The sequence below is a fragment of the Spinacia oleracea genome, chromosome 3 (genome assembly GCF_020520425.1).
Source record: "Spinacia oleracea cultivar Varoflay chromosome 3, BTI_SOV_V1, whole genome shotgun sequence".
In the NCBI taxonomy this organism is placed as follows: Eukaryota; Viridiplantae; Streptophyta; class Magnoliopsida; order Caryophyllales; family Amaranthaceae; genus Spinacia; species Spinacia oleracea.
The window spans coordinates 3,220,465-3,244,852 of NC_079489.1; the positions used below are offsets into that span (position 1 = coordinate 3,220,465).

A 24,388-nucleotide genomic window follows, 5' to 3' on the forward strand; every position below is an offset into this window, starting at 1 on the left:
GTGCAAAAAAAGTAAGTTTCAACAAAATATGATCATCTAAGGAATACAATTAATTTAATACATGATTGATAGGACATAACCTTAATCGAACGAACAAGTATCATTCGTTTAACAACACATCGCAAACGAGATCAACTAATTAATACGATTAATTTAATACCCGATTGATTGGAACATTACCTAAATTACACATACAAGTATCATTTGTCCGATATTCGCAAACGAAATCATATAAGAAATACGAATATTTAATACCCGATTGATCATAACATAACCTAAATCGAATGTACAAGTATCATCATCAATAACATATCACAAACGGGATCATCAATAAATTAATACTCGACGGATTAGAACATAACTTAAATCGAACATATAATTACAATTCATCCAATAACACATCGCAAACGAGATCAGCTAAGTAATACGATTAATTACTTACTACTATGTTGATTAGAACATAACCAAAAACGAACTTACGAGTATTATTATTCGTCTTATAACACATCGCTAAGATTCCAATTTCAAATTGAATGTCTCGTTATCGTAGATTCTAACAGATAAAGAAAAAATAAAATGGTCATTTAAAAATAATACTCTCTGTCAAAATAGAAGGTCATTTTCGTCATTGAGGTTCCATCATTAACAAAAACAAAACCCAGATAATTTCGAAAAAAACCCTCTCTGTCACTTCTCCTTCCATTTCCTTTTTCCCTTTTTTTAAATCCACAAAAAGGAAGAAGAAGAAGTTCAACTTCAAGATAATTGCAGCATTCCCCATACAAATTCCCCCTTCACAGCTCCCAATTCCCCCTAAATTCGCCGACACTTTCTTAATGCGTCATAAAAGTGCCGCAAACAGTTGAAGATAGGCAGTAGAATTGAATCATTGTTGCAATTTGGTGTCATTTCTGTTAATTGAATCACCATTTTTGGAGAGAGAAAAGGTAAGCAAGGAGGAAATTATTCAAACCCAGAGAGAGGAACATTTAGGGTTTTGCGGGATTTAATTAGGGTTTTCTTAATCTCGTAAAATCGTTGTTTGTTTGTTCTTGAGAAGAGATGACGGATGTGGTACTGCACATATATGATGTGACGAACAGCGGTTCTGATAAGACGAACAATACTATCATGCATATCAACAAGATCTTTAAAGATGGTATTGGAATTGGTGGTATCTTTCACAGTGCTGTTCAGGTAATCTTGATTTTCATTAGTTTTGGCAATTTTGCTTACCAGATCTAGGGTTTTAGCTTGTTCATTTTTGTGAATTCATCTTATTTAGTTTGTTTTTATTGAATTTGTTCTTTGTTTTGTACTGCTGGATTATTGTTGTATGCTTAATTTGCAGTAATTTTGTGATTGGCATTATCCGAGTTTGAATAGCAAAAAGCTCCTTGGAGTTTCTTGATTGAATTTGGGTGTTGTTTGGTTGGTTGGTTGATTGTGGTGGCAAAGCTGAGATGTTATAGTAGACGTAGACTATGCTGCGAAATTTCCAGTCTCATTTTCAGTGAACTTCTGGTGGACTTGACCGATTGTAGACTTGATCGTGTTGTTGAATAGTTTATTTATGCAATAAGAGGAATACTTTTATCAGACTTATCAACGTAGTTAATTCGGCATCTTTGCATAAGGTGGTTGTTGTAATTGTGCTTGAGTTCCTGTAATGAGTTGCATTTGTTTGCCCAGATTAGATCCTTGTTATGTGAATTGAAGTTTCAGGCTAAAGGGAATAGGGAATACTGTGATCTTTATTCATTTTGGTTTCTGGTCTTAAGAATTGTACAATTAGCTGCCGCCGTGCCCTTGTCGTCCCACTAGTTATTTTCTGCAATTACTGCTTTAGTCTTAGGCATCACAAAACTGTCTGTTCCCAGCCCACTTGAGCCGATCAAGTATCAAACTATGATGCTTCCTTGTGACGCGGCTGTTTTATTTGTTTCAAAACAAATATTGAGACTTGCGTGTGTTGATCGGATAGGTGGAAACTCCCCTTATTTGTCACATCTTAGATTGTCCAAGTATTTGGATCTACAGTAATCTGCGTTGATATTTGGTTAGCGCTGACTACTTACTGGCACAGTAGTGCTGTTATCTATTATACCTCAACTTTCCCTTGCTGTCAAACTGTGACCTGCCTATTTTTCCCCTTCCCTTTATCGTTTTAAACTGAATTCACACATTTAACATATACTTGTAGTTGACTTCATGGGGTGTTAAGTGTGAACTTTTTAAATTGTCATCAAATTGTACAATTCTCATGCAATATCTGTATCTATATAATCATGGTGTGGTACTGCTCTTAACTTTCAATCATGCACACTAGAATTGTAGGACGAGAAATCGTAAATGAGTTCCACATTGTGCTTGCCTGGACTTACGTCTGTGTTTACAGAGTATCTATTTTTGTTGCTTTCAAATATTTTTGTAGTCGACGATTGCCTGTGTTGATTATAACAAGAATGTGTTATGAAATGTACATAAGGTCGGTGATGGTAAGTTTCTTGTAATGATTACAGGTGCATGGGGATGATGAATGGTCATTTGGGTTTTGTGAACAAGGAACTGGAGTCTTTAGCTGCCCTGCTACAAAAAACCCCATGTATACATACCGTGAAAAAATCGTTCTTGGACAAACAAGTCTTTCTAACTCCAAGGTTAATCAGATTTTGAGAGAACTCAGTAGAGAGTGGCCTGGGGAGTCCTATGACTTGCTCGCAAGAAATTGCAATCACTTCTGTGATGAGTTATGTGAAAGGTTTGGTGTTCCCAAACTTCCAGGTATAACATCTTTTCAGCCCTGCTTTTGTAATAGGCGAGAGTTAATTCATGACCCTTATTATTGATTGTTTATGTGAATATGCATGGTTATTTTGTTATTGTCATGAGTTGACATTTACATTCATACCCTTTTGTATGCAATCGTTTAGCTGATCTGAAGTGAGATAGCATTGTGACAAGAAGCAAGAATCTGTACTTTAAGAGTTAAAGGCCAACAACTGCTCAATTTTCTGTGGTGGTGCAATATCTGGCATCACATGTCATATTCTCAAGAGGTTTAGAAGTTCGAATTCCTGATGGAAATGTTACACTAGTGTGTTCTTAGGCATATGTAGTAGCATTTTGTGTTCACTATACAAATCATTTTCATGATTCTTTCTGAACTAGTGGAGTTCGAGGGAATGCTGGTGGAAATTTGAGCTATCTAGTATCTATATTCCTTTTCAATCTATCCCTTGTTGTCATTCACTTAGACCTTTGTTCCTTTATTTCACATCAAAATTTTCTTTTTAGTTTGATAGCGATCTATATGGGTCTTGTGTTGACCCAACATGGATTCTCTATGCCGTTATCTCGTTTTCCTTCTGCAGCTAGTGTGTATTTTTAGGATTGTTAGCCTTTTGTGATCTTATCTCTCCATGTTTACCAGATAACGTTTCTACTGCTAGATAAAGAGTGAGTTTGGGAAGTTGTACTGCGTTAATCAGCCTGACATTTTCACTATGCATCACATGATGCTGGAGCAACTTCCATTATGTTTTTAGTTTATAATATGGTGAACGATGAATCATATGTCCAGCCTTGGCACTGCATATATTTTGTGCTCCCATGCCATTCTTCTTTTTTTCTCATCCCTTGCGAACTTATGCATGCGTGCATATGGTGGTGATAAGTCCTGATAACTGAGATCCTGTCTTATTTGTTCCATGTGGAAATTCTTTTATTAATTATTCCTGATGTTTACATTAGTGCTTCGACAAAATTCAAATTAACTCATACAGTAAGTGGCCTTTACAATGCACCTCTCCTTCCTCTTTCCTGACTTTTTTTTAAAAATCATTATGCAACTCAGAATGTGTCTCTACTCTTTAAGATTTATTTGAGTCTCGAGTTGCTTTTAGATAATAGATAGCCCCTGATTTTTGCAGGCTGGGTTAACAGATTTGCCAATGCTGGTGATGCTGCAGCTGAATTAGCGGGAAACACTGCATACCGTGTAAGCTTTGCTGCTTTACTATGTCATTAGAACTGTCTTTTTCATTGTTGCTGGTGAAGTATTAGCATATCAACTTTTTATATTGCATCCGAAAAGGTCAGGGAAATGTTCCATCCCTTCAACATACCACAGATGTAGTATCTTGTGGTTGTGAACCAACAACATTATAGGTCATTGTGTAGCGTTACGGCATGGAGCTGGATTGCTTAAATTATGGAAGTGGTTATAGGTCAGTTCTGTGGTGAAATTAGAGATGTCTGCAAAACGTTGGTGGTTTTAGGGAGGGTGGTGTAGATTGATTGGGAAGACGGCTTTAGATAGAGTGCTAATGTGATTATAAAAAAGAAAAAAAGAAAAAAAAGTGCTGGTGGTTGGATGGTTTCAATGAATTCGAATTTTGAGGCAGTGAAACTGATGAAACGGGTTGTGCAGTCATTTCCCAATAATGGTTGATTTGTGCAGTATAATATCAATTTTCTTAGCCCCCCTCTCTTCCAGGGACGATATAACATGTATGTCTAGGGATAGCAAACTGCGAAAGGACTTAAGATTGCATTCCCAAAAGCATTAGCGGCCTGTTTGGTAGCCGGTAATAAATGATGGGATTGAGAATAAATCTAAGTGTTATTTAGCAAGAAATTAACATCATGATATCCATAGTAATGAAATATTGTCTCAAACTTGGTGCTTTTCTTCGTAAATTTGCATTCCTACCTAAAACCACTCCCCAAATGGAAATGAATGGAATAGAAAATTATAAAGAAAAAGAGATAATTTTGAGTGAACTAGTATTACCATGGGAATTAATATTGATTTTCCTTACCAATTTACATACAAATTCATTTTCATTGACACCATTTATGGCCGGCTACCGAACGGGCCGTAAAAGTAAACGGTTGGTTTAATATTATTGCCATCTATAGAATTTCTGTACAGCCCTCCCGCCCCCGTGTCATTCTTTCAAGTTCGTATGGCTGATTTGAGCAATTTATGTTGACAACTGCAGCTCAAACAAGCTAAAACAGAGATAGTCTCAGCCAGCAAGGTTGCATACCGTTTCCTCTCAGGCATTGCCACGAACTCACAAGTATCCCCTGATAACCAGAATCCTAACAAGACACCGCCCCGGTTTCAAGTTTCTTGGTTTAAGAACATGATTGCTGCTGGTAACAAACCCTCCTCAAGCTCAGTACTCGAGGTCCCAAATCAAGACGTGATTCGGCAACAGCAGCAACGACAGGGAGAAGATGATGAACCACTCAGACAGAATGCTCGCCGTGGTAGCTGATCATGGGAGGAAAGAGTACATGATTTCTAAAATGATGAAAAAGGAAACCATGGTTTTTCTCCATGAATTTGCTGTGTAAACTGAACTGTGTATCTATCCTTGTAAAATTTACTGCTCTTCTTAAAACTTGCACTTATGACCAACTCAAGATGTATGAACTATGAAGTAAAATGTGAAAATTGTTGTGATCCTTCAATTTCTTGCAATGAAATTGATATGCCGGTTTTTTACATCCTGCTTCACCATCCTTTTGCTAGACACTAATGTTCTAGTTTTATTTTTAATGGTGTTTGTAAGTTACATGCTTACAACTAGACATGGCAAACGGCTTACTTGGATCAACTTTGACAGGGTCATTTCGGATCACTCCTACTTCGGGTTGAGAATGGGTTTGGATCTAAGTGGAATACAATTCGTTTTATGCATGATCGGATAGTGTTTGGCCCGGGTCAAGATTATGGGTCAATATCAGTTCGGGTCAAATTAGGCCAGTTCACATCGGGTCGTTTTTTTCGAGTTAGGGTTAGATTAGGTTATGATTTAGTAAAATAGCTAATATTTGGGGCAGAATAACTCGACGATTTGGTTATTTTCGTTCACCGATTCTGTTCAATTACTTTGTTCGGGTATTGGGACTTGTCGGGTCAAATCAATTTCTGGTTTGTTTCGGTTTTGATTCGGATCATTTTCGAGTTAACTTGGGGTTGTCATTTCGTGTCAAAATTGTGTATCGTGTCAGGTTAATCAAATCTGGATGAGTTTTACCGGGTCTACTTACCCTTCTTTAGAAGAAGTTTCGTTACACTAAGGGGGCGTTTGGTTCACACAGGGTAAACGGAATGAAATCAAGAATGGGATAGAAGGGGAATGGGAATGAAACCCTTTGATTTAAAATGTTGCTTGGGATGTATTTTTCATTTTCCATTCATCTTCTCCCTCCCTTGCTCCCTTGCTCCCTCCCTCCTCCGCCCACCCTCCCTTGCTCCCTCCCTCCCTCCGCCGCTCACCCTCCCTCCGCAGCCCACCCAACCACCTTCTCTTGCTCAGCACCCTCCGCCACCATGCACCCCCTCCCTCTAATCTTATTTTCTCACAATTTTATGGATGAATTTGATGTTTAAATGTTCTAATTCGACTATGAAATCCTCAGATCTGAAGATTCCATAGCCGAATTTGACCATTTCAAGACATAAATTGCATAAAAAAAAGGTAATTTCATTCTAAATCTTGTTTTTTCTTCAATTTTTTAGGGTTGGGGTGGAATTTGGGGTGGTGGTGGTGGGGGGTGGTTTCGGGTCATGGGGTGGTTTCGGGTGGTGGGAGTGGATCAGGGGGTAGTTTCGGGTGGTGGGGGGTGGGTAAGGGGTGGTGGTTTCGAGTCATGTAGTGGTTTCGGGTGGTGGGGGTGGGTCAAGGGGTGGTTTCGCGGGGTGGTGGTGGGGTCATGGGGTGGTTTCGGGTGGGTAAGGGGGTGTTTTCGGGTAGTGCTGGTGGGTTTAGGGTGGTGGTGTCGGGTGGTGGGGGTAGTTTTGTGGGGTGTGGTGGGGTCATGGGGTGGTGGTTCAGGTGACTTTGGGTGTTATAAGGTGGTAAATGTTTTTTTAGAAGTGTTGGGGGAATGGGAATGGAAAAGTCTAGGGGGGGTGGGGAATCAGTGTAGAAGGTTTTTGGGGTAACCCAAAAATGAAATTGGGTAAAGGGAATGGTGAAACATGCCAACCAAACAATAACAAAGGGAATGATATCAGTCCATTCCCATTCCCTTTCCTGAAAAACCCCCAACCAAACGCCCCCTAATAGAAAATGCTAATTACGGAGTACATAAATCTAATTGCAACTAGATTCTAATTGCAACTTGGTCTTCGAAGCACATAAATCTTGTTTGTCCCTATCTCTAGAACAAGTCAAGTCTTTGATCCAAAGGCAATTTAGTCCTCAACCCTAATTGGGACTTAGTCTCCAAGGTACATCAAATTTGTCTTCCCAAACTTCAGCTCCGTTCGATATCATTTTTTTATTTTTTACAAAACTAAAAACTAATATATGAAAACCACAAGATGTACTTTCCAGTTTTTTGTTGCCAGTTTTCAAAATCAATATGATTTTTTAAGTTAATGATTCAATTTAAATCATATGATTTTCAAAATAAATAAATAAATGGAAGTGATATTGAACAAGCCCTCAGATGAAAAAACTCGTACCTAAAACATCGACAACCATTGCTGAGAAAAACAGAGGAAAAACAGAGGAAGATAAACATAACACCAGCCGTTTAAGCAACCCACAACCGTCAACCACAGTGACACATGAATGAAAAATAACCAAACAGAATCTCCCAATGTCTACAAAACACAATTCAATCCACCGTTACACAGTAAGAACAACTTAGCCACACAGAAAGGAATTCAGAACACAAGACCATAACAATGTTGACAATGTTCCAGGAACTCAGAAAACAAAAGGGCATATCAAAGCAATAAGTATATACATTCAAAGATTATTCATTGCTATTCAGCCTTTTGACATGAGGATCATATCTCGAGTTTTTTACCCTAGTTTTAGCAATCTCAATATCGGTTGAAGAAAAGTCTGTCAACGCGTGCATCTTCTCCAATCTGCAGTGATGAAACAGCTTGTGCTGCAAGGAGACCATCATCCAAATACGACATCTGGAAGTTATTCTCGAGAGGAAATGACGATGAATAGGACCGATTGATATTGATATCTCCAAAGTGATTGCAATCACATTCTTGTTGTCCATAAGATCCCGGAAACCAGCCAACACTCTCAACAACGGAATATTTCTTTAAACTCTTCTGATGATGTGAAAAACCGGATTTCTCCATAAAAAGTCCGATATTTGCAGCAGCGTGGTGGTGGTGCCAACCGCCAAAGTCGTCTTCTTCTTCCTCTTTTTTCAAAACTATTGTAGTAGGCGTCGTGTCATCGGAGTCTTCTCCAAGTAAAACATGGAGAGCAACTGCTTCAGCAATTGCAGCACCCTCTTCGTCGAGCCTTTGTTGCTCTTCTTTCTTAAGTTGTTTCTTTTTCTCAAGTTCAGAACGAATGGCAGCAGAAGTTGCCAAGGCTTTCTCTAATCTTCTTCTTTTCTTCTCTGCTTGCTTCATGCGGTCTAACTCGTCCTTCACCTGCTTCTTCTTTGCCTTTTTCACATGGGGGGTTTTTGCTAACTCCATCTTCGGCCTTTCAAAACTCCAACTTATCTCAACTACTATAGTATGTTAGTAAAGATTTTCTTTCCTGAAAATAAAAATCTATTTTTACCAAGTATACATTTACCTTACCCTCTAACTATTGTCTCTTCTTTTATTTCAACATTTCGGGAGAACTGTTAATATCCATCTTTTTCCTTCTATTTTTTTTTTTTTTTTGTGTTTATATCTTTCCTATCAGCCGGGGACCTAAAATGCTTTCAGAGGTAAGGCCTACACCCACTCAGGACTGTAATTATACCTTATCTTACGAACAAAACAACCCCAAAATGAGACAACAGGAGAAAGAAGAAGACCAAACTGGTAAGTTCTGAATGATTCATTCCTTCGCATCATTGTCCTCAATTCACCCATCTGTCGTGTGCCAGAAGTATAAACAACTTGAATTCACATATGACAGCAGCCAATTCAAGAAGTTACATGATTTTGCTGCAGTTATGAACACGAAAACATAGTCAGGGTAATGAGCAGCACAAACTTAACCCAATAACGCAAAAAACCTTCAATAGAACACTAATATATGTGCAATGACATTATTAACACACACATGGAATTAGGCTATGTTCTGTTCACCTTATTTAAGGAAAAATAAGTTCATGTAAAATAAGGGTTGACCAAGTATAATTTATACTCCGTAACTAAAATAAGTTTAGATAAGTACAGATAAGTTCAGATAAAATAAGTGAAAGTTCAGAAAAAAAAAAAAAAAAAAACAAGTGAAAATCAGATAAATAGAACGCACCCTTAGTATAAAACTGCCCCCACCCCCTCCCTTACCCAAAAGCCAAAAGCCAAAGGAAAAAACTGATTAGGCGATAAAGTTGCAATTAGGTGCAGAAAGGAAACAAGACTGTCAACACCGAGCTCTCAACACTTTTACAGTTTTACTCTCAGCCTGAACACGAAACTTATAGTTACACAATCTACATCCCAATAACTGCAGCAATGATATTATTTACACTACAAAACCAATCCCAATAGCATAATTTGCTCCAAAAATTAAATCAACAAGTGTCTTACAAACTCATTGATCTATACATCATGTTTGAAGAAGCTTCCCCACACTCAATCTTTTACACACATCCATTGTTACCTGATTCGCTAGTATGAGATTGGGTACGGGATCGCAATTCGCTACCTATGTTGCTAAATTGGACCAAAATTGTACCATTTTCATGTTTAATTCGCCCTTTTGGTTCGCGGGGTGATTAGACAATTAGGTAACACTGCACAAATCCAAACCAATTAAACCTCATGGCCCCAACCCATTATTATCCAAGACAATTAAACTCTATGACTCCCAACCCTTAAAACATTCCAAAGTTCGAGTATCAAATATCCAATTCATGAAGTAGTTTCTCTCCAAAGAAGGTAAAATGCCAAAACTCAAAAAACCTGGACTAATAGACAATGAAATATTGAGTACCGTAGCTGCATAATTCATACAATACATTCATAATATGTCACTCTACCTAATTTTTTCCCAAATTTTGGTCACAAGATCAATCAAATTACATGGAAATTCAGCTTGAAACGGACAAAACAAGCGAAACGCAATCAAATTACAGAAGAAACGAATTCAGCTTAACAATTATAGCAAAAAAGTACTAAATTTCTAGGTCCAGAATCATAATCAACAACATAATCACACAAAAATAATCGCAAAGGTATTATTAAATGGGGAAAACAAAAGATCTACGACAAAAAAACCTCATATCCAACGGAATCACATCACTACCCACCGAGATCGATTATACCCACATCAAATTATCAAAAATCAAACAAACCCAGATCATGAATTTCATAAATTAACCCTAAATCAAATGAACCGACAATACAAATTATTAAATTAATTTATCAAAAACAGTTCAACAATTCAAAATTTCCGTACATAATAATAAATCAATTACCTTGTTTAATTCTTCAGAATATAGAACCCTAATTCTTACATCCAATGAACAAATAACACAGTTCGCGAGATCGAAAAAATGGCGGAAGAGAACAGGAGAGAGAAAATAAATATAAAAAAAAAAGGGAAGGAAAAGAAAGAAGAATATTATGAACTGATTATCACAAAGATATTGGGGTGAGAGAGAAACACAAGGGCAAATTAGTCATTTTAAACAACTGAGGGGACAGGTGTCGGTTTCTGATTGAGTAAAATGAAAGTTAAATCTAGATAATTAAGACACGTGGGTTTTACTGTTGTGCCAACCAGTGTAAGATTTGAAGGCAAGTTTGTGGGTCCCACAATTTTGTTGATGTTGAGGTTAGTGTTGGTAATTTTGTGACGTAATTTGAGATGATCTTGACCGTTGATTGTAATGAGATGATGATCATAGGGTAGGGAATAGACGGTTGAGATTTACAGATCTGTGAGGTGGTGTTTCTGTGGGCAATTGGGCTTACGTTGTTTTGGGTTGACTACTTAAAAAATCTATTGTGGGAAAGTGGACATCTTTAATTGAAATTTGCTACTTGCATTATCTTATCTTTAAGTTTTATAATTAACAAAAATATAATTAAAGATTAGCAAGTCTTAAAGTCATTGTTGAATTCTTAACAATAGATGGTGACTTGTTAAAAAAGAAAGCAAAAAAAGTACTAGTAGTTGGTAAACCATTTTTCACAAACAAAATATCAATGACTGAAATTCGGACCAGGTCGGATATTAACAAAGAAAATAGTGTTAAAACTATAAATTTGAACCTTAAACAGATTTTTAGATCTTTGTTGGCGGAGCTCGTGTTTTGGTCTAATTAACTATGTTTGAGCGTGTCCAAACCCATTTTTCCGCGACAAGTTGAGTCGAGCCACCGAGTCTAGTTGATCGGATCTACTTTGTGCTTTTTGTCTAAAATAAGGTGCTTTAATTTGAATGATGTTGGTCTATGGAGTATTGCATAGTAATATACTTGTTAGATGTATAGTGAGGTCTTAAAATTTTGAGTTTTTTTAGTACATCACTCGGTGATATAAAGCTAATTCAAATTCCAGTTGATCGAGTTCCAATTAAGTTAATCTCTCTCAGCAAATGTTGTTGCAATCTCTTATCTAATTGGTGAAGTTATAACAATTCTCTTATCAGTTGATTCGAACACTTATTGGATGGTTTGATTTAAGTGTGTGTTTTCCATATGTCTAAGTTTAATAATTAATATTCTACTAAAAAAAACATATGTCATGAAGCAAACAAAATTAAGAAAGTTCAAGTCTAAGATATGAACTTTTCTTATCTAGTATGATTCTGGTACTACGACTCTACAAAGCAACTAATGCAAAAACATTATGCCATTTATAGGTTACTACTACGTCTGCCCAATTTCATAACTCTCGTTTCATTTAACACACCGACATAGAAGATGATGGGTGTGCTTTGTGTTGTTAACACCTTTAGAGTCCACACAAGTGGGTGAAGACCTGCTAACAAAATTGGAAAGGAACATTCTTTGTGTGACAAGTAAATACTTAAATTGTGCAATCTTTAAGGCATGGATAGCTAGGCAATTATTTATTACACAACTTATATATCCTACAAAAAGTTGGACAAATAAAAACTTACTAGGTCATACCCAAATAAACCAACTAAAAATGATACCCAATTAACCCAACCAAAAATGATAACGACACGTCTCCCCCTTCATAATCACCTACGTGACCTAGAAAACTTACGCTTCCTTTTTCTATATATTTAATATTCATTTTATTCATACGTACGTCACAATTATCTTGGTGAGACTTGACTCACATGATACATTGTACAATATAAGAATCAACACAAAGTCGATATAGTACAAATTATGTGTCATCTTTAAGTATAAAATCACACATCACCGTGTTTCAATGTGAAACATCCAGTACATAAAGATAAACACTTCTAGAAACAAGGGCGACATTAGTGAAGTCATAACAAAATACGAAAAAACAGTACACGAGCACGAGAAAGGAATTGCAACACGTTGTGTGATCTATATGAACGACTTAACTTGAACCACAAACTTCAGTTGGGTGAACACCCCGGCTCAACAAGGCATACACGAGCACATTACAAAGGACAATTGAATTAATGTTATTTTCCAAGGCATAACAATATGTCAAGCACGTTGACGGATGTGTATTTGGGCCGACCATTTGAAATTTCTGAAATAATCATCAATCGTCCAACAAACATATAATAATGCAAATCGAACAGGATCCAGTGCATGTTTAATTTGAACACCTACAAACATAAATATGAGGAGGAGCTAAATTTCAATGCATGTGCATAGTTATGAACGTATGAAGAGGAAGGAGAAACTAGGACAGTCATACACAATAAAAAGGCATTACATTAGCACGAAAAATGAATTGCACAACATTTTGTTGCGTGGTCTATGTGATTGAGTTGTACTTGAACCTGACACTTCGGTTGGGTAAACACCCCAAAATCAACCAAACGAAAAAGCATTACATGAACACAGGAAAAGAATTGCACATCATGTTATTTTGTGATCTTTAGAAATATGTTGTACTTGAATCACAAAATTTGGTTGGGTGAGCACCCCCGACTCAACAAGGTAGACACAAGCACACATCGGAACACAATGAAATTAATAATATTTTCTAAAAGCAAACCAATACGACAAGCACGTTGACAAATTAGTGCCTGAGTCAACCATTTGAAAAATCTAGGTCAACAATTAGTTAGCTACCGAACCTACAAGCATGTAAATTAGACACGATTCAATACTATCTTTAACCAGAACGTCTAAAAGGATTAGAAGTTAGAACTAGAAGCATTAAAAGGAGCCACAATTTGTAATGCTTGGGGCAAAAATGAGTCTAATGATTATTGAGGCCCATGTAATGAAAACACAAAGCCAAGTAGCCAACCCATTGGATCCAAGCCGCAACCCTAAATCCCCAAAACCCTAAATCATCCCCCTTTTCTATCTCCTACATAAACCCTAACCCTAACAATTCAATTTCATCTCCATCTCTCTCATTCCATCTTCTGTTTACGGCTCTCTCTGAAATCAAATTTCGCCCTGTCTTCTTCTAATCTTCGGATCCAGATTTCAATTCAACACTCACGAGGTGACATCTTTTCATTACTTTTTCCCCCCAATTCAATTGGAAAGATACTGTTTTTTGTTTTAAAACTTCTATGTTGTTTGAGTTTGATAATTATGTCTGTTGAATTAGATTTTGTTCATGCTAATTAAATTAGGGCAAAATGATGATAAATTAAATAAATATCTTAGCGGATTTCAGTGAGGTCATTGATCTATGATCTGATTGTTACACACACTGATGCCCTTTCATCAATTTCCAAACCCCCCCAAATTTTCAATGTTCATTTTTTCGTATAGTGTTTTTTCAATCCCTAAAAATCCAACAGTTGATGCGATGATGAGACAAAAACACCTGGAAGTGTTTACAGGCAGTGGACAATATCCAATTTATTGGGTATTGCCGTGAGCTTTTCAATTTAAACGACTTCTCCTTCCACTGAGCTCAACAACAAACCCATTTATTTTACAATAATTTATTAATTTCATTATTTCTGGTTAATTTGTGTAAAAAAGTACGATCTTTTTAGTTTGTTTGATGTGGGAATGTGTAATTATGTGGCGCCCATTACCAATTCTGGGGGATAAAATCAGTTCCTTCAGGTATAATGGCTTGGGCCGCCAAATTTATGTTAAAACAGTGTGGTATATCCTGATCATTGAAGTCTTTCTCGTGTCAAATTGGTCCTGGAAACGCCACATATATCTCAATTATTTGTGTTTTCCATTACAGTCTGCTGCTGTTGTATGAGCTTATCTCAATTACTTGTGTTTTCCATTTTCAATTACTTGGTCCTGGAAACGCCACATATATCTTTGTGTGTTATTGGTGTTTATCATTGATGATTATGTGACTAGTGTTGTGTATTTGCGAGGAGCATAAGAATTAATGCGTCTATTTGAAATATTTGGAATACAGTGATATTTCAGAGAAGAATTTGACATTAGTGATTAACATTGCTTTTGTTTTTTGAGGTGAATTATAGTCACATCAAATGTTGCATAGTGTGGTGCAGTGATGAAGCTTTGTGGACTAGAGTTTCTGACCTTTTTGGTTTGAAGACAACCCCTTGGCTGTCTGAGCACTTATTTTCCTGATAATCATTGTCACTTTAGTGTTAACCTGTGAAATTATTACGAAGATTGTGATGTTTCTTGGTGGTCTTTCATGTAGTTTGATCATGTGTTATCTGCATTGTTCAGTTTAGCACAATTATGTTTGTTTTTTTAGCTGAATGATTTTGTGTGGGAGTGCAGTGATGAAGCTTAAGTGGACTAGAGTTTCTGATCTTTGGATTGAAGACAACCCCTTGGCTGTCTGAGCTCTCATCTATCTGATAATTCTGTATTTTTTCCCAATGTTTTTCACATGAAATGATTCTTTTCATATAAATTTTAGTGTTTGTGATTATCTGGTGGTATACATTGATGAAGCTTTGTGTGGACTAGAGTTTCTGACCTTTTGGGTTGAAGACAAACCCCTTGGCTGTCTGAGTAACATCATGTACATTTTGTTAATGGTTTTTTCATGTTAATGTCAATGTTTGTGTTCATTTTCAATTATTTGGTTGCATACATTGATGAAGCTTTGTGTGGACTAGAGTTTCTGACCTAATGGTTGAAGACAAAACCCTTGGCTGTCTGAGTAAACCTTTGAAAACTATAGTTTCAGCTCATTTTTCTTCTAAAAATGATGTTTTTATGTGAATAATTTGTTGGGTGATTAGAGTTTATGATGATAATTTACTTTATCTTAGCGGATTTCAGTGAGATCAATGATCTATGATCTGATTGTTACACACACTGAAACTCTTTTTATCTCACTGTAATTGTTTTTCTTCAACCGTGTTGCATAAATGTATGATATTATAATAGTTGTTAATATTTGTGCATGTGTATTGTTGATTGCTATGATGTGATTAAGAACACGGGAGTGTTCTGTAGGCAGTGGACATGATCTATTGGTCTTGCCGTGAGCCTTACAATTAAACGACTTCTCCTTCCACTGAGCAGTATATTATGGAACACAGTTTTCGTACGAATGATGCATTTGATTTCGATTTTTTTTGCAGTTGAATGCGAATGTGAGTTTGCATCCAAATACCAATTCCGTAGGAGAAAATCCGTTCCTTATGGTGTAATGGCTCGGATGCTAGATAAATTTATACAAATGTGGTTTATCCTGATCAGTGACTTTGTTTCTTTTGGTGTCATATGATCCTGGAAAGGCTTCATACATTTCAATCAATTCATGAGTTTATTCTAAATTATTTGTTTTGCTGTGATGAAATCTAAGTGTTTGGATAGCAACTCTGATCTTTTTGGTTGAAGATATCCAACTTGGCTGTGGTTCTGAGCAAACACATACTTGTATTTCAGTTCTGTTTTTAAAATTTGTTGTTCATGTCTAATAAAAATTCTGGGTTATTACTTGATTGTTGATTGTGGTATGATTAATGTTGCTTATCTTGCATATCACAATCAAAGTATTATCTTGCATTAATCATATCACTCGACTTTCAGTGGTTGCTGACTTGCAGCTACAGGTTGCTGATTGATAATGGTAGAGGATCTGAAGTGAGAGTAGAGTTTCCTGAATGCTCTGCTAAAGTTAGTCTTTTAGCTTGTATTGATCGGATTTTGATTGTAAAACATAATTTGAGTTGGAATTGTAAAGATACTTTATATATGATGTTCAAATGAAACTATTTTTGCAATTGAATTTCTTTTTCTTTATTTATGTATTTGAACCTGTTTACATTTTAATAATGTGGCGCCCATTACCAATTCTGGGGGATTAAATCAGTTCCTTCTGGTATAATGGCTTGGGCCGCCAAATTTATGTGAAAACAGTGTGGTATATCCTGATCATTGAAGTCTTTCTCGTGTCAAATTGGTCCTGGAAACGCCACATAAATCCCAATTACTTGTATCTATAAATTTCTGCCTGCTTGTGTAATGATATCTGGGTATATCGTGTTCTTTCATATTTTCCATGGCGGATTTTAGTGAGGAGCATGAGAATTGTATATATTGCTGTTCCTTTTTGAGGTGAATAGTAGCGATAACAAATCTTACAGTGTAGTGCAGTGATGAAGTTTCAGTGGACTAGAGTTTCTGACCTTTTTGGTTTGAAGACAACCCCTTGGCTGTCTGAGCACTTTTTATGCTGAGAAATACATACTTCGATTTTTAATACTCGCAACATTTGTGAATTTTATACTATTCACATATTCTACTTTCACCATTATTAGTGATTTATATATAAGATAAAACATAGTCGTGTGAGATCTTATTAGATTCATCTAAATATGTATTTTCAAAATATTATTTTTTTATAATTTTCACTTAAAGAGAATCATAGTTTAGAATGGTAAAAGTTGTGTATTGGCATGCGTGAATGTGACAAACGTTGCGAGTAAAAATAAACCGAGGAAGTATTAGTTTAGTGTCATTTTTTTTTTCTGGGGTTGGTATGGTGATTGGTAACTGGTATTTCAGAGTGATGGTTATGAAGATAGCAATGTATCTTGGTTGTCATTCATGTAGTTTCATCAGGTGTTATTTGGGCTAATTAGTTTAGCAATATTGGGTATTGGGGTTTAAGCAAAGTGATGATTTTTCTTGGGTGGTGTAGTGCTGTGATGAAGCTTAAGTGGACTAGAGTTTCTGATCTTTGGATTGAAGACAACCCCTTGGCTGTCTGAGCACTCATCACATTGATAATACTGTATTTTTTGTTACTCATATGAAAGAATTCTTCCCATATTAATTATACTACTGTGATTCCTTTTTTGGTGATATACATTGATGAAGCTTAGTGTGGACTAGAGTTTCTGACCTTGTGGTTGAAGACAAACCCCTTGGCTGTCTGAGCACAATCACACTGAAAATACTGGCAAAAACTGATGTGTTTTCATTTTGTAATTATTTTTTTCATGTTAATTTTAGTGTTTGTGATCATCTTCAATTCTTTTGTTTCATACATTGATGAAGCTTAGTGTGGACTAGAGTTTCTGACCTTTCGGTTGAAGACAAACCCCTTGGCTGTCTGAGTAAACCTTTGAAAACTATTGTTTCACCTTTAATTTCACTCAAAATGATGTTTTTATATGAAAAATTTGTGGGGTGATTAGAGTTGATGATGATAATTTACTTTATCTTAGCGGATTTCAGTGAGATCAATGATCTATGATCTGATTGTTACACACACTGAAACTCCTATTACCTTACTGTAAATATTTAGCTATCATTGCTTTGCATAATTCATGTTATTTTCAGTAATTAATCTTTGTATGTATATGTTGTTGCTTGCTATGATGAGATTAAGAACACGGGAGTGTTCTGTAGGCAGTGGACAAGATCTAGTGGTCTTGCCGTGAGCCTTACATAATAAACGACTTCTCCTTCCACTTAGCAACATATAATCACAGTTTTCATACAATGGGTGAGTTTATATAAACCCAGTTTCCATACAATTGTTGAGTTTATATAAACCCAGTTTTCAAAAAATTGGTGAGTTTGATTTCAATTAATTGTTCTTGAATGTTAATGTGAATTTGCATCCAAATACCAATTCCGTAGGAGAATATCAGTTCCTTATGGTGTAATGGCTCGGATGCTAGATAAATTTATACGAATGTGGTTTATCCTGATCAGTGACTTTGTTTCTTTCTGTGTCATATGATCCTGGAAAGGCTTCATACATATCAATTCACAGTATATTCTTTGAATGTTAATGTTTGCTGTGATGAAATCTAAGTGTTTGGATAGCAACTCTGATCTTTTTGTTGAAGATATCCAACTTGGCTGTGGTTCTGAGCAAACACAATACATGTATTTCAGTTCTGTGTTGAAATTTGTGGTTCGTTTCTTGTTACCAACAACTACTCTGATCGTTTCTTGTTTGATTGTGGTATGATTAGTGTTGCTGTGGCTCATTTTATTGTTGCCTATCTTCTTCGAGTACGGATTGTCTAATGTTATTCAGAGGTTGCTGACTTGCTGCTCTCAAAAATGGCAGAGGTTTCAAGTGAGTTGATATTCCGATTGCTGCTGGAGGATGCTGTTCTTCTATTGTACTGTAGCTTAATTGATCGTATTTGGTCTGTAAAACATTTTTTTTAGCAGAAATGGTGTTGAAATTGTGAAGATATTTGTGTATATTCAATGAAACTAATTTTGCAATTGAATTGCCTTAATTCTTTTAATTTTGCTGCAGAACTTGTTTCAAAATCCAGCATTATTGCAGTGTACTTAGTAATAACAAACCATTAGATACAAATTGCTACAAGCTCTAAATTGTTGCTTACCATTTGAAATTTGGTAATTGCTACAAGCTTCAACTCGTTGCAAACACCAAAATGTTAAATGTGTTGGTATATGTCACTACTAATTTAGTTATGCTTACTTCATACTCCCTCCGTCCCAAAATTATTTTTCTGTTTGACCAATTTCACGGTTTTTAAGAAAAATATTTGGAGTAGATAAGTCTAATGATTGGATTGTACTTGTGTTGGAATAAGCAAAATGGTCCCCTCCTCTTTTGCACATGGATCCTAATCAAAATAGTTTAACCAATAAGGCTGCGTTCCATTCACCTGATTTACACTTATTTTTTTCCGAACTTATTTTATCTGGACTTATCTGAACTTAACTGAACTTATCTGAATTTATTAAAACTTATCAAAACTTATTTTAGTTATAAATTGTACTTGACCAACCTTATTTTTCTGAACTTATCTTATCTGAACTTAACTGAACTTATCTGAACTTATTTTTCCTGAAATAAGTGGAAATAAGGTGAACAGAACAAGGCCTAAGAATACAATAATATTTATTCTCAACCAATCAAAATGCTCAGATTTAAAGCACACAGATTCAACACAAATAGGGGTAATATGAGGTCGTTTCTTCCATCAAATGGTCCCCTCCTCTTTTGCTGATTTTTGTGTTATTAAATTAGTTTTCCTTGTTTTTTTTTTTTTAATTTTAGTGGTCCTAAACAAGGGTAAAGTGAAAAGTTAGTACATCTATAATTGCAAAAACAAGAAGATAATTTTGGGACGCTCATTTAGAAAAGCAGGAAAATAATTTTAGACGGAGGGAGTACTAAATTATGGTTAGCCTTCTCAAACAATTTAGTTGTTAGATAGGATAATAATAACATATGATTAGTATCACTATAATGTAAAAGTTGATGTATTGTGATAACTTTATAGTGTTAAGGTTGGATACTTGGACTGGGATAAAATACGATTGCAACTAGAGCATGTAGTAACATAGCACTATTTATGAAAATTGTACAGAAGTGCAGTGAATTTAGGGGTAGTTCGGAAAAACGATCAGGTTTTGGTTGGGTTTGGTGTATTGGTTAGGGTTGAAATGGTATGGGGATAACATTAAATGGGTTGGTTTTGGTTGGTAGACATGAGTTCATATCGGGCCAGCTTCATCGTGTTGGGGTATAGCCGGGTCGGTTTAGGTTGCGTTGGTTGCAAACCAATTTAGCTAGGTTGTAACATGTTTTGTTCAGGTCGGGTTCATATTGTGTTGGGGTATAGCTGGGTTGGTTCAGGTTGTGATGGTTGTAAACGGTTTGTAACATGTCGGGTCGTGTTATAGTCGGGTTGGGTTGTGTCGGATTATAGTCGATAACGGAGTAATAACTAATATGGAGTAACTAATAAAAGTGTTATACAATTTAAGACTAGAGATGATGGGTATATTGTATAGGACTTAGTTTAATAATCGATAACGATGAACTAATAACTAAGTAAATGTATCACTTCGTGTTAATGAAGCATTTATTGATGAAATATGAATTAATAATGTAGTATTTAAAACTGAGTAATCGATAATGATGAATTAATATCTTATAAATTTGTAAAGTTTGTAAATGCAAGTCTATCATATATTTATATTGGTTTAGACAACAATGAGACATACATGGTCAACAAAACGAGACAAACAAGTTAAATTGTTAATAAACTAAGTCGATTTAGTTATAACAACATAGATTTTTGATTAGTTAGTCGGTTATAAGCTTATAGTACTGATTAGATCAATTTAGTTTAAACGGTTGGGGTTGTAAACGGTTCGTGTTATAAATGATTCGGGATAAACGGGTTACGGGTTGAAACAATTTGGTTTGTAAACGTTCCTGATTAAACGGGTTTTCTCGGGTCCAAATGGTTCGGATTGAAACATATCGGGTTTCAGATCCATTCGGTTGTGGTTGTCTCATAACGATTTGTTATTGAGTTTTGGGCCTTAATCAAGTTAATATTTTCGAGTCGGTTAATATAGTTGGATCGGGTTCCATGTTATATCTCACAAGTTATTAATGGTTTGGGATCGGATTAACTTAGCCGGTTCAAGTTCAAACGGTTCAGGTTGAGAATGTTTTTTTTTTTTTTTTTTTTTGGTGCGAATGAGCCAATAAGGCGGGGATGAAAATCGATCTCAGGATCACCTGAAACCGGGATGAAAGCTCTAACCAACTGAGCTATCCATCACTCTCTTCGGGTTGAGAATGTTCCAGGGTAATAATTTACGAGTAACAAAAAATGTTCTAAGATGTGACATGTTAGATTTTGGACACTAGGAATCCTAAATGTTCATGCTCACTTATCTCACAACCTTCCTATCAGCCTCTCTGCCGCTATCCCCACAAATTTCGCCCAAAACTCACTTTCTGCATCGTCTTCAACCTTCCATCTTCCCTTCAAAATGAGCTCCCACCTGTAAATTTCCAATCACCCATTTTCACCACCCTTCTCCGCAACAATGCTGTCCCTAAAACCACCCTCCACCACCACCTCTCTCTCTCCAACCAACCCCTTCACCTTCAAACCCCTCCTTAAACCCTACCTGACCCCACCTCAGAAACCCCATTTCACCCCAATCAAATCTGTCCTTCAATACAATCGCAAACCCCAACTCGCCGGCACCACACCTAGAGTCATCGTCATCACGTCCGGTAAAGGCGGCGTTGGAAAAACCACCACAACTGCCAACCTCGGAATCTCCCTCGCTCGCCATGGATTTTCTGTTGTTGCAATTGACGCTGATGTCGGGCTTCGGAACCTCGACCTTCTCCTCGGTCTTGAAAATCGTGTCAATTACACTGCTCTAGAGGTTCTAAACGGCGATTGCCGCCTTGATCAGGCTTTGGTTAGGGATAAGCGATGGTCTCATTTTGAGCTTCTTTGTATTTCCAAACCCAGATCGAAATTGCCGTTAGGGTTTGGGGGGAAAGCCCTAATTTGGCTCGTCGACGCCCTGAAACACCGCAATGAAGGATCCCCTGATTTTATCATAATTGATTGTCCTGCCGGAATTGATGCCGGGTTTATTACAGCTATTACGCCGGCGAATGAAGCGATTCTGGTTACGACGCCGGATATTACAGCATTAAGGGATGCTGATAGGGTTACTGGGTTGTTGGAGTGTGATGGGATTAAGGATATTAAGATGATTGTTAACAGAGTTAGGACAGATATGATTCAAGGGGAGGATATGATGTCTGTTTTGGATGTTCAGGAAATGCTTGGGTTGGCACTTTTGGGGGTAATTCCAGATGATGCAGAGGTTATTCGAAGCACGAATCGTGGGTATCCTTTGGTTTTGAATAGGCCACCGACATTGGCCGGATTGGCTTTCGAACAAGCTGCGTGGAGGCTTGCAGAACAGGATAGTATGACTGCTGTTATGGTTGAGGAACAGCCCAAGAAACGCGGCTTCTTTTCGTTCTTTGGAGGATGAAGATGAAGCGAGTTTTGGAAGATGTAGAAATAAAGTTCATCATTTGGGGAGGTCAATTGTTGGAGTTCGATCATGAAAATGCTCTCAGCAGTTTTTGAGTTGTGTACAGAATGCTAGGTACGGGATTCTTTGGTTAAATGTTAATTTTGGTATCGATTTTGCTCTCGATTTTTCAATGAAAGTAGCTAGATGATTGGAAATGCAGCTCTGGATAACTGTACTGTGGAAACTTTGTAACTCATTTTGCATTAGATTGAATGGAAAATTTATGTATTTTTGTTGGTTTGCTATTAATTTAAGAGCAGAATTGACTTCTTTGTTGCTTTGCTTGTATTCGACTTAGCCATGTGCAGCTAATTGCATGATCAAGTTGTAGGACTTGATCGGCTTACTTGTTTTACTCGCTTGTGAATATATCTCAATGCTCTTTGTTTACACGTGTTCTGTGTACTATCTACTATCCTGTCAAGGCACAAGAAAAACATTTAAGCTTTCTAGATTTGTTCTTTTTGTCCATTTTTGCTTGTATGTGAGAACTCTGAAGTCATTGAAACGACGATACCCGTCAATGGAGTAGTGTATGTTAGCAAATGCTTTTTCTTTTATCATAGTATTGTGATCTGTAGTCTGTAGATGATGAGCTCCTGGATGATGGGATTTCTTGATATGTTGCAGCATTGCCTGAGGTCCTGTTCTTAGGATCCCATTTGTTGTAGGGTGGAGGTTTGGGTCGTGTTTTCCAGCCCTTAACTCTGTATTTTCAGATATGCTTTCCGCCTTTTTGTTATTGGGATAGGTAAAGGCTATTATCGGGCTAATACATCATAACAAACGTTTATCATTGAATGGTATTGTAAGAATTTATTTAAATCACCTATAAATTCAAGTCTGGAAAGTTGAACAGTTGTGAGTTGGTCAAATTTTCTTAAAGTAGAATCATTCAGCTCACTATAGTGAGATATGATCAGAGATTTTCCAAAATCAATTAAAAAACTGATAGAAGTCGTGTTGGTTTTGGTCTTCTATTCTCTTAGCATTAGTTGTTGCAATTCCATGATTGTTGTTAACAAGGGTGGCCCTGTGCCTCTCCTACCATTCATTAAACTCCCATGTAGTGCGTGCAAAATCTTAAAAACGGAATTAGATTGAAATACGCGATGTGTGTAGTTCACAACTTTGGTTTTGAGCTTTCTGGTCATTTATTTTAAGGGTTTTCTGTGGGGCAGAGGGTGATAGGGAAAACTTTAGGCTTTTTTAGAGTCCATATTATCAAAGTCGGGACATTCTTTAGTCTTTACTAAACTTTTCGATTGAGTATAACCCTTTGTTGGGCGAATGCTGGTGGTATGAAAAGGAGGGAGTTTGGCTTAAACTTTGTGCAATTTCTTTAAATTATTGGGGAATATTTCTGTTGTAAGCTTCTTAGAAATGTAGTTCATGTTCCTTTGCTTCTTGGAAGTGATGTAAAATCATGTAATCAATAGGGTACGACCTTAAGGTTCTATAATAGTTGGCATTAGGCGCCTGCTGTTATAGAGTGATTGTGGAGATCTGAGATCAGTATGCTATTTCAGATGAGGTTGCTTTCAGTTAATAAAAATGTCGAGGTAAAAGGCAATCTGGAGTCTGGAACTTAAACTAGATAGTGCATGGTCAACTACAGGGTGAAGTTGAATAGAGTGCGAAGTTTTATATCCTGCAATAGGGAGACATAAAACCTTGAGAAGATATGTATTCTGGAAATGAAGGAAGTCCGGTGGTCGGTGTGAAGGTGATTAAGCCCTGCACCTCCAGCAAAACTGCCAAGGGTAAGATTCTAATGGATTTGGCAAGGAGATGTTTATAGCTTGCTTTGCAAGTGATCCAGTCAAAAGGTTTTCTGTATGATGGACTGAATGTGGCTCTAACAGGTAGCTAATGTTAAGGTTGCTGCTGCAGATTTTTTTTTCCTTCCGTCTTCTTTGTATTTCACTCTCTAGTATCAGCCAGACCATACAGATAAACATTTAGCTCCGAATGCTGTATCACAAAATTCTGTTATATATTTATA

General features: G+C 36.6%; 3 protein-coding genes and 16 non-coding genes across 19 annotated transcripts; 18 read left to right on the forward strand and 1 right to left on the reverse strand.

Annotated features, from left to right (window-relative positions):
- Positions 1-662: 662 nt before the first annotated feature.
- Positions 663-5,518, forward strand: LOC110784123 (deSI-like protein At4g17486). The gene is made up of 4 exons (XM_021988536.2): positions 663-1,197; positions 2,523-2,784; positions 3,933-4,000; positions 5,007-5,518. The coding sequence occupies exons 1-4, from the start codon at positions 1,063-1,065 to the stop codon at positions 5,286-5,288; spliced, it is 747 nt and encodes a 248-aa protein (XP_021844228.1). The 5' UTR covers positions 663-1,062; the 3' UTR covers positions 5,289-5,518.
- A 2,081-nt stretch (positions 5,519-7,599) lies between these two features.
- Positions 7,600-10,592, reverse strand: LOC110784122 (uncharacterized). The gene is made up of 2 exons (XM_021988535.2): positions 10,432-10,592; positions 7,600-8,950 (listed from the first exon to the last, which is right to left on the reverse strand). Exon 2 carries the CDS (start codon positions 8,483-8,485, stop codon positions 7,856-7,858), a length of 630 nt encoding a protein of 209 aa, XP_021844227.1. The 5' UTR covers positions 8,486-8,950; positions 10,432-10,592; the 3' UTR covers positions 7,600-7,855.
- Positions 10,593-13,729: 3,137 nt separating this feature from the next.
- Positions 13,730-13,819, forward strand: LOC130471197 (small nucleolar RNA R11/Z151). The gene has a single exon (XR_008931858.1). It is a non-coding gene; the product is annotated as a small nucleolar RNA R11/Z151 (small nucleolar RNA).
- An 84-nt stretch (positions 13,820-13,903) lies between these two features.
- LOC130471204 (small nucleolar RNA Z152/R70/R12) lies at positions 13,904-14,020 on the forward strand. Its single transcript, XR_008931865.1, has one exon. It is a non-coding gene; the product is annotated as a small nucleolar RNA Z152/R70/R12 (small nucleolar RNA).
- Positions 14,021-14,142: 122 nt separating this feature from the next.
- LOC130471210 (small nucleolar RNA snoR80) lies at positions 14,143-14,280 on the forward strand. The gene has a single exon (XR_008931871.1). It is a non-coding gene; the product is annotated as a small nucleolar RNA snoR80 (small nucleolar RNA).
- A 294-nt stretch (positions 14,281-14,574) lies between these two features.
- LOC130471187 (small nucleolar RNA Z157/R69/R10) lies at positions 14,575-14,662 on the forward strand. The gene has a single exon (XR_008931848.1). It is a non-coding gene; the product is annotated as a small nucleolar RNA Z157/R69/R10 (small nucleolar RNA).
- Positions 14,663-14,819: 157 nt separating this feature from the next.
- On the forward strand, positions 14,820-14,902 carry LOC130471185 (small nucleolar RNA Z157/R69/R10). Its single transcript, XR_008931846.1, has one exon. It is a non-coding gene; the product is annotated as a small nucleolar RNA Z157/R69/R10 (small nucleolar RNA).
- An 84-nt stretch (positions 14,903-14,986) lies between these two features.
- LOC130471184 (small nucleolar RNA Z157/R69/R10) lies at positions 14,987-15,074 on the forward strand. Its single transcript, XR_008931845.1, has one exon. It is a non-coding gene; the product is annotated as a small nucleolar RNA Z157/R69/R10 (small nucleolar RNA).
- A 66-nt stretch (positions 15,075-15,140) lies between these two features.
- LOC130471186 (small nucleolar RNA Z157/R69/R10) lies at positions 15,141-15,225 on the forward strand. The gene has a single exon (XR_008931847.1). It is a non-coding gene; the product is annotated as a small nucleolar RNA Z157/R69/R10 (small nucleolar RNA).
- A 73-nt stretch (positions 15,226-15,298) lies between these two features.
- On the forward strand, positions 15,299-15,384 carry LOC130471198 (small nucleolar RNA R11/Z151). The gene has a single exon (XR_008931859.1). It is a non-coding gene; the product is annotated as a small nucleolar RNA R11/Z151 (small nucleolar RNA).
- A 92-nt stretch (positions 15,385-15,476) lies between these two features.
- LOC130471202 (small nucleolar RNA Z152/R70/R12) lies at positions 15,477-15,586 on the forward strand. Its single transcript, XR_008931863.1, has one exon. It is a non-coding gene; the product is annotated as a small nucleolar RNA Z152/R70/R12 (small nucleolar RNA).
- Positions 15,587-15,674: 88 nt separating this feature from the next.
- LOC130471212 (small nucleolar RNA snoR80) lies at positions 15,675-15,813 on the forward strand. The gene has a single exon (XR_008931873.1). It is a non-coding gene; the product is annotated as a small nucleolar RNA snoR80 (small nucleolar RNA).
- Positions 15,814-16,354: 541 nt separating this feature from the next.
- LOC130471211 (small nucleolar RNA snoR80) lies at positions 16,355-16,492 on the forward strand. Its single transcript, XR_008931872.1, has one exon. It is a non-coding gene; the product is annotated as a small nucleolar RNA snoR80 (small nucleolar RNA).
- A 160-nt stretch (positions 16,493-16,652) lies between these two features.
- On the forward strand, positions 16,653-16,737 carry LOC130471182 (small nucleolar RNA Z157/R69/R10). Its single transcript, XR_008931843.1, has one exon. It is a non-coding gene; the product is annotated as a small nucleolar RNA Z157/R69/R10 (small nucleolar RNA).
- Positions 16,738-17,203: 466 nt separating this feature from the next.
- LOC130471188 (small nucleolar RNA Z157/R69/R10) lies at positions 17,204-17,287 on the forward strand. Its single transcript, XR_008931849.1, has one exon. It is a non-coding gene; the product is annotated as a small nucleolar RNA Z157/R69/R10 (small nucleolar RNA).
- Positions 17,288-17,707: 420 nt separating this feature from the next.
- On the forward strand, positions 17,708-17,793 carry LOC130471199 (small nucleolar RNA R11/Z151). Its single transcript, XR_008931860.1, has one exon. It is a non-coding gene; the product is annotated as a small nucleolar RNA R11/Z151 (small nucleolar RNA).
- An 89-nt stretch (positions 17,794-17,882) lies between these two features.
- LOC130471203 (small nucleolar RNA Z152/R70/R12) lies at positions 17,883-17,993 on the forward strand. The gene has a single exon (XR_008931864.1). It is a non-coding gene; the product is annotated as a small nucleolar RNA Z152/R70/R12 (small nucleolar RNA).
- Positions 17,994-18,143: 150 nt separating this feature from the next.
- Positions 18,144-18,282, forward strand: LOC130471213 (small nucleolar RNA snoR80). Its single transcript, XR_008931874.1, has one exon. It is a non-coding gene; the product is annotated as a small nucleolar RNA snoR80 (small nucleolar RNA).
- Positions 18,283-21,186: 2,904 nt separating this feature from the next.
- Positions 21,187-22,661, forward strand: LOC110784121 (septum site-determining protein minD homolog, chloroplastic). The gene has a single exon (XM_021988533.2). The coding sequence runs from the start codon at positions 21,361-21,363 to the stop codon at positions 22,336-22,338; it is 978 nt and encodes a 325-aa protein (XP_021844225.1). The 5' UTR covers positions 21,187-21,360; the 3' UTR covers positions 22,339-22,661.
- Positions 22,662-24,388: the final 1,727 nt, after the last annotated feature.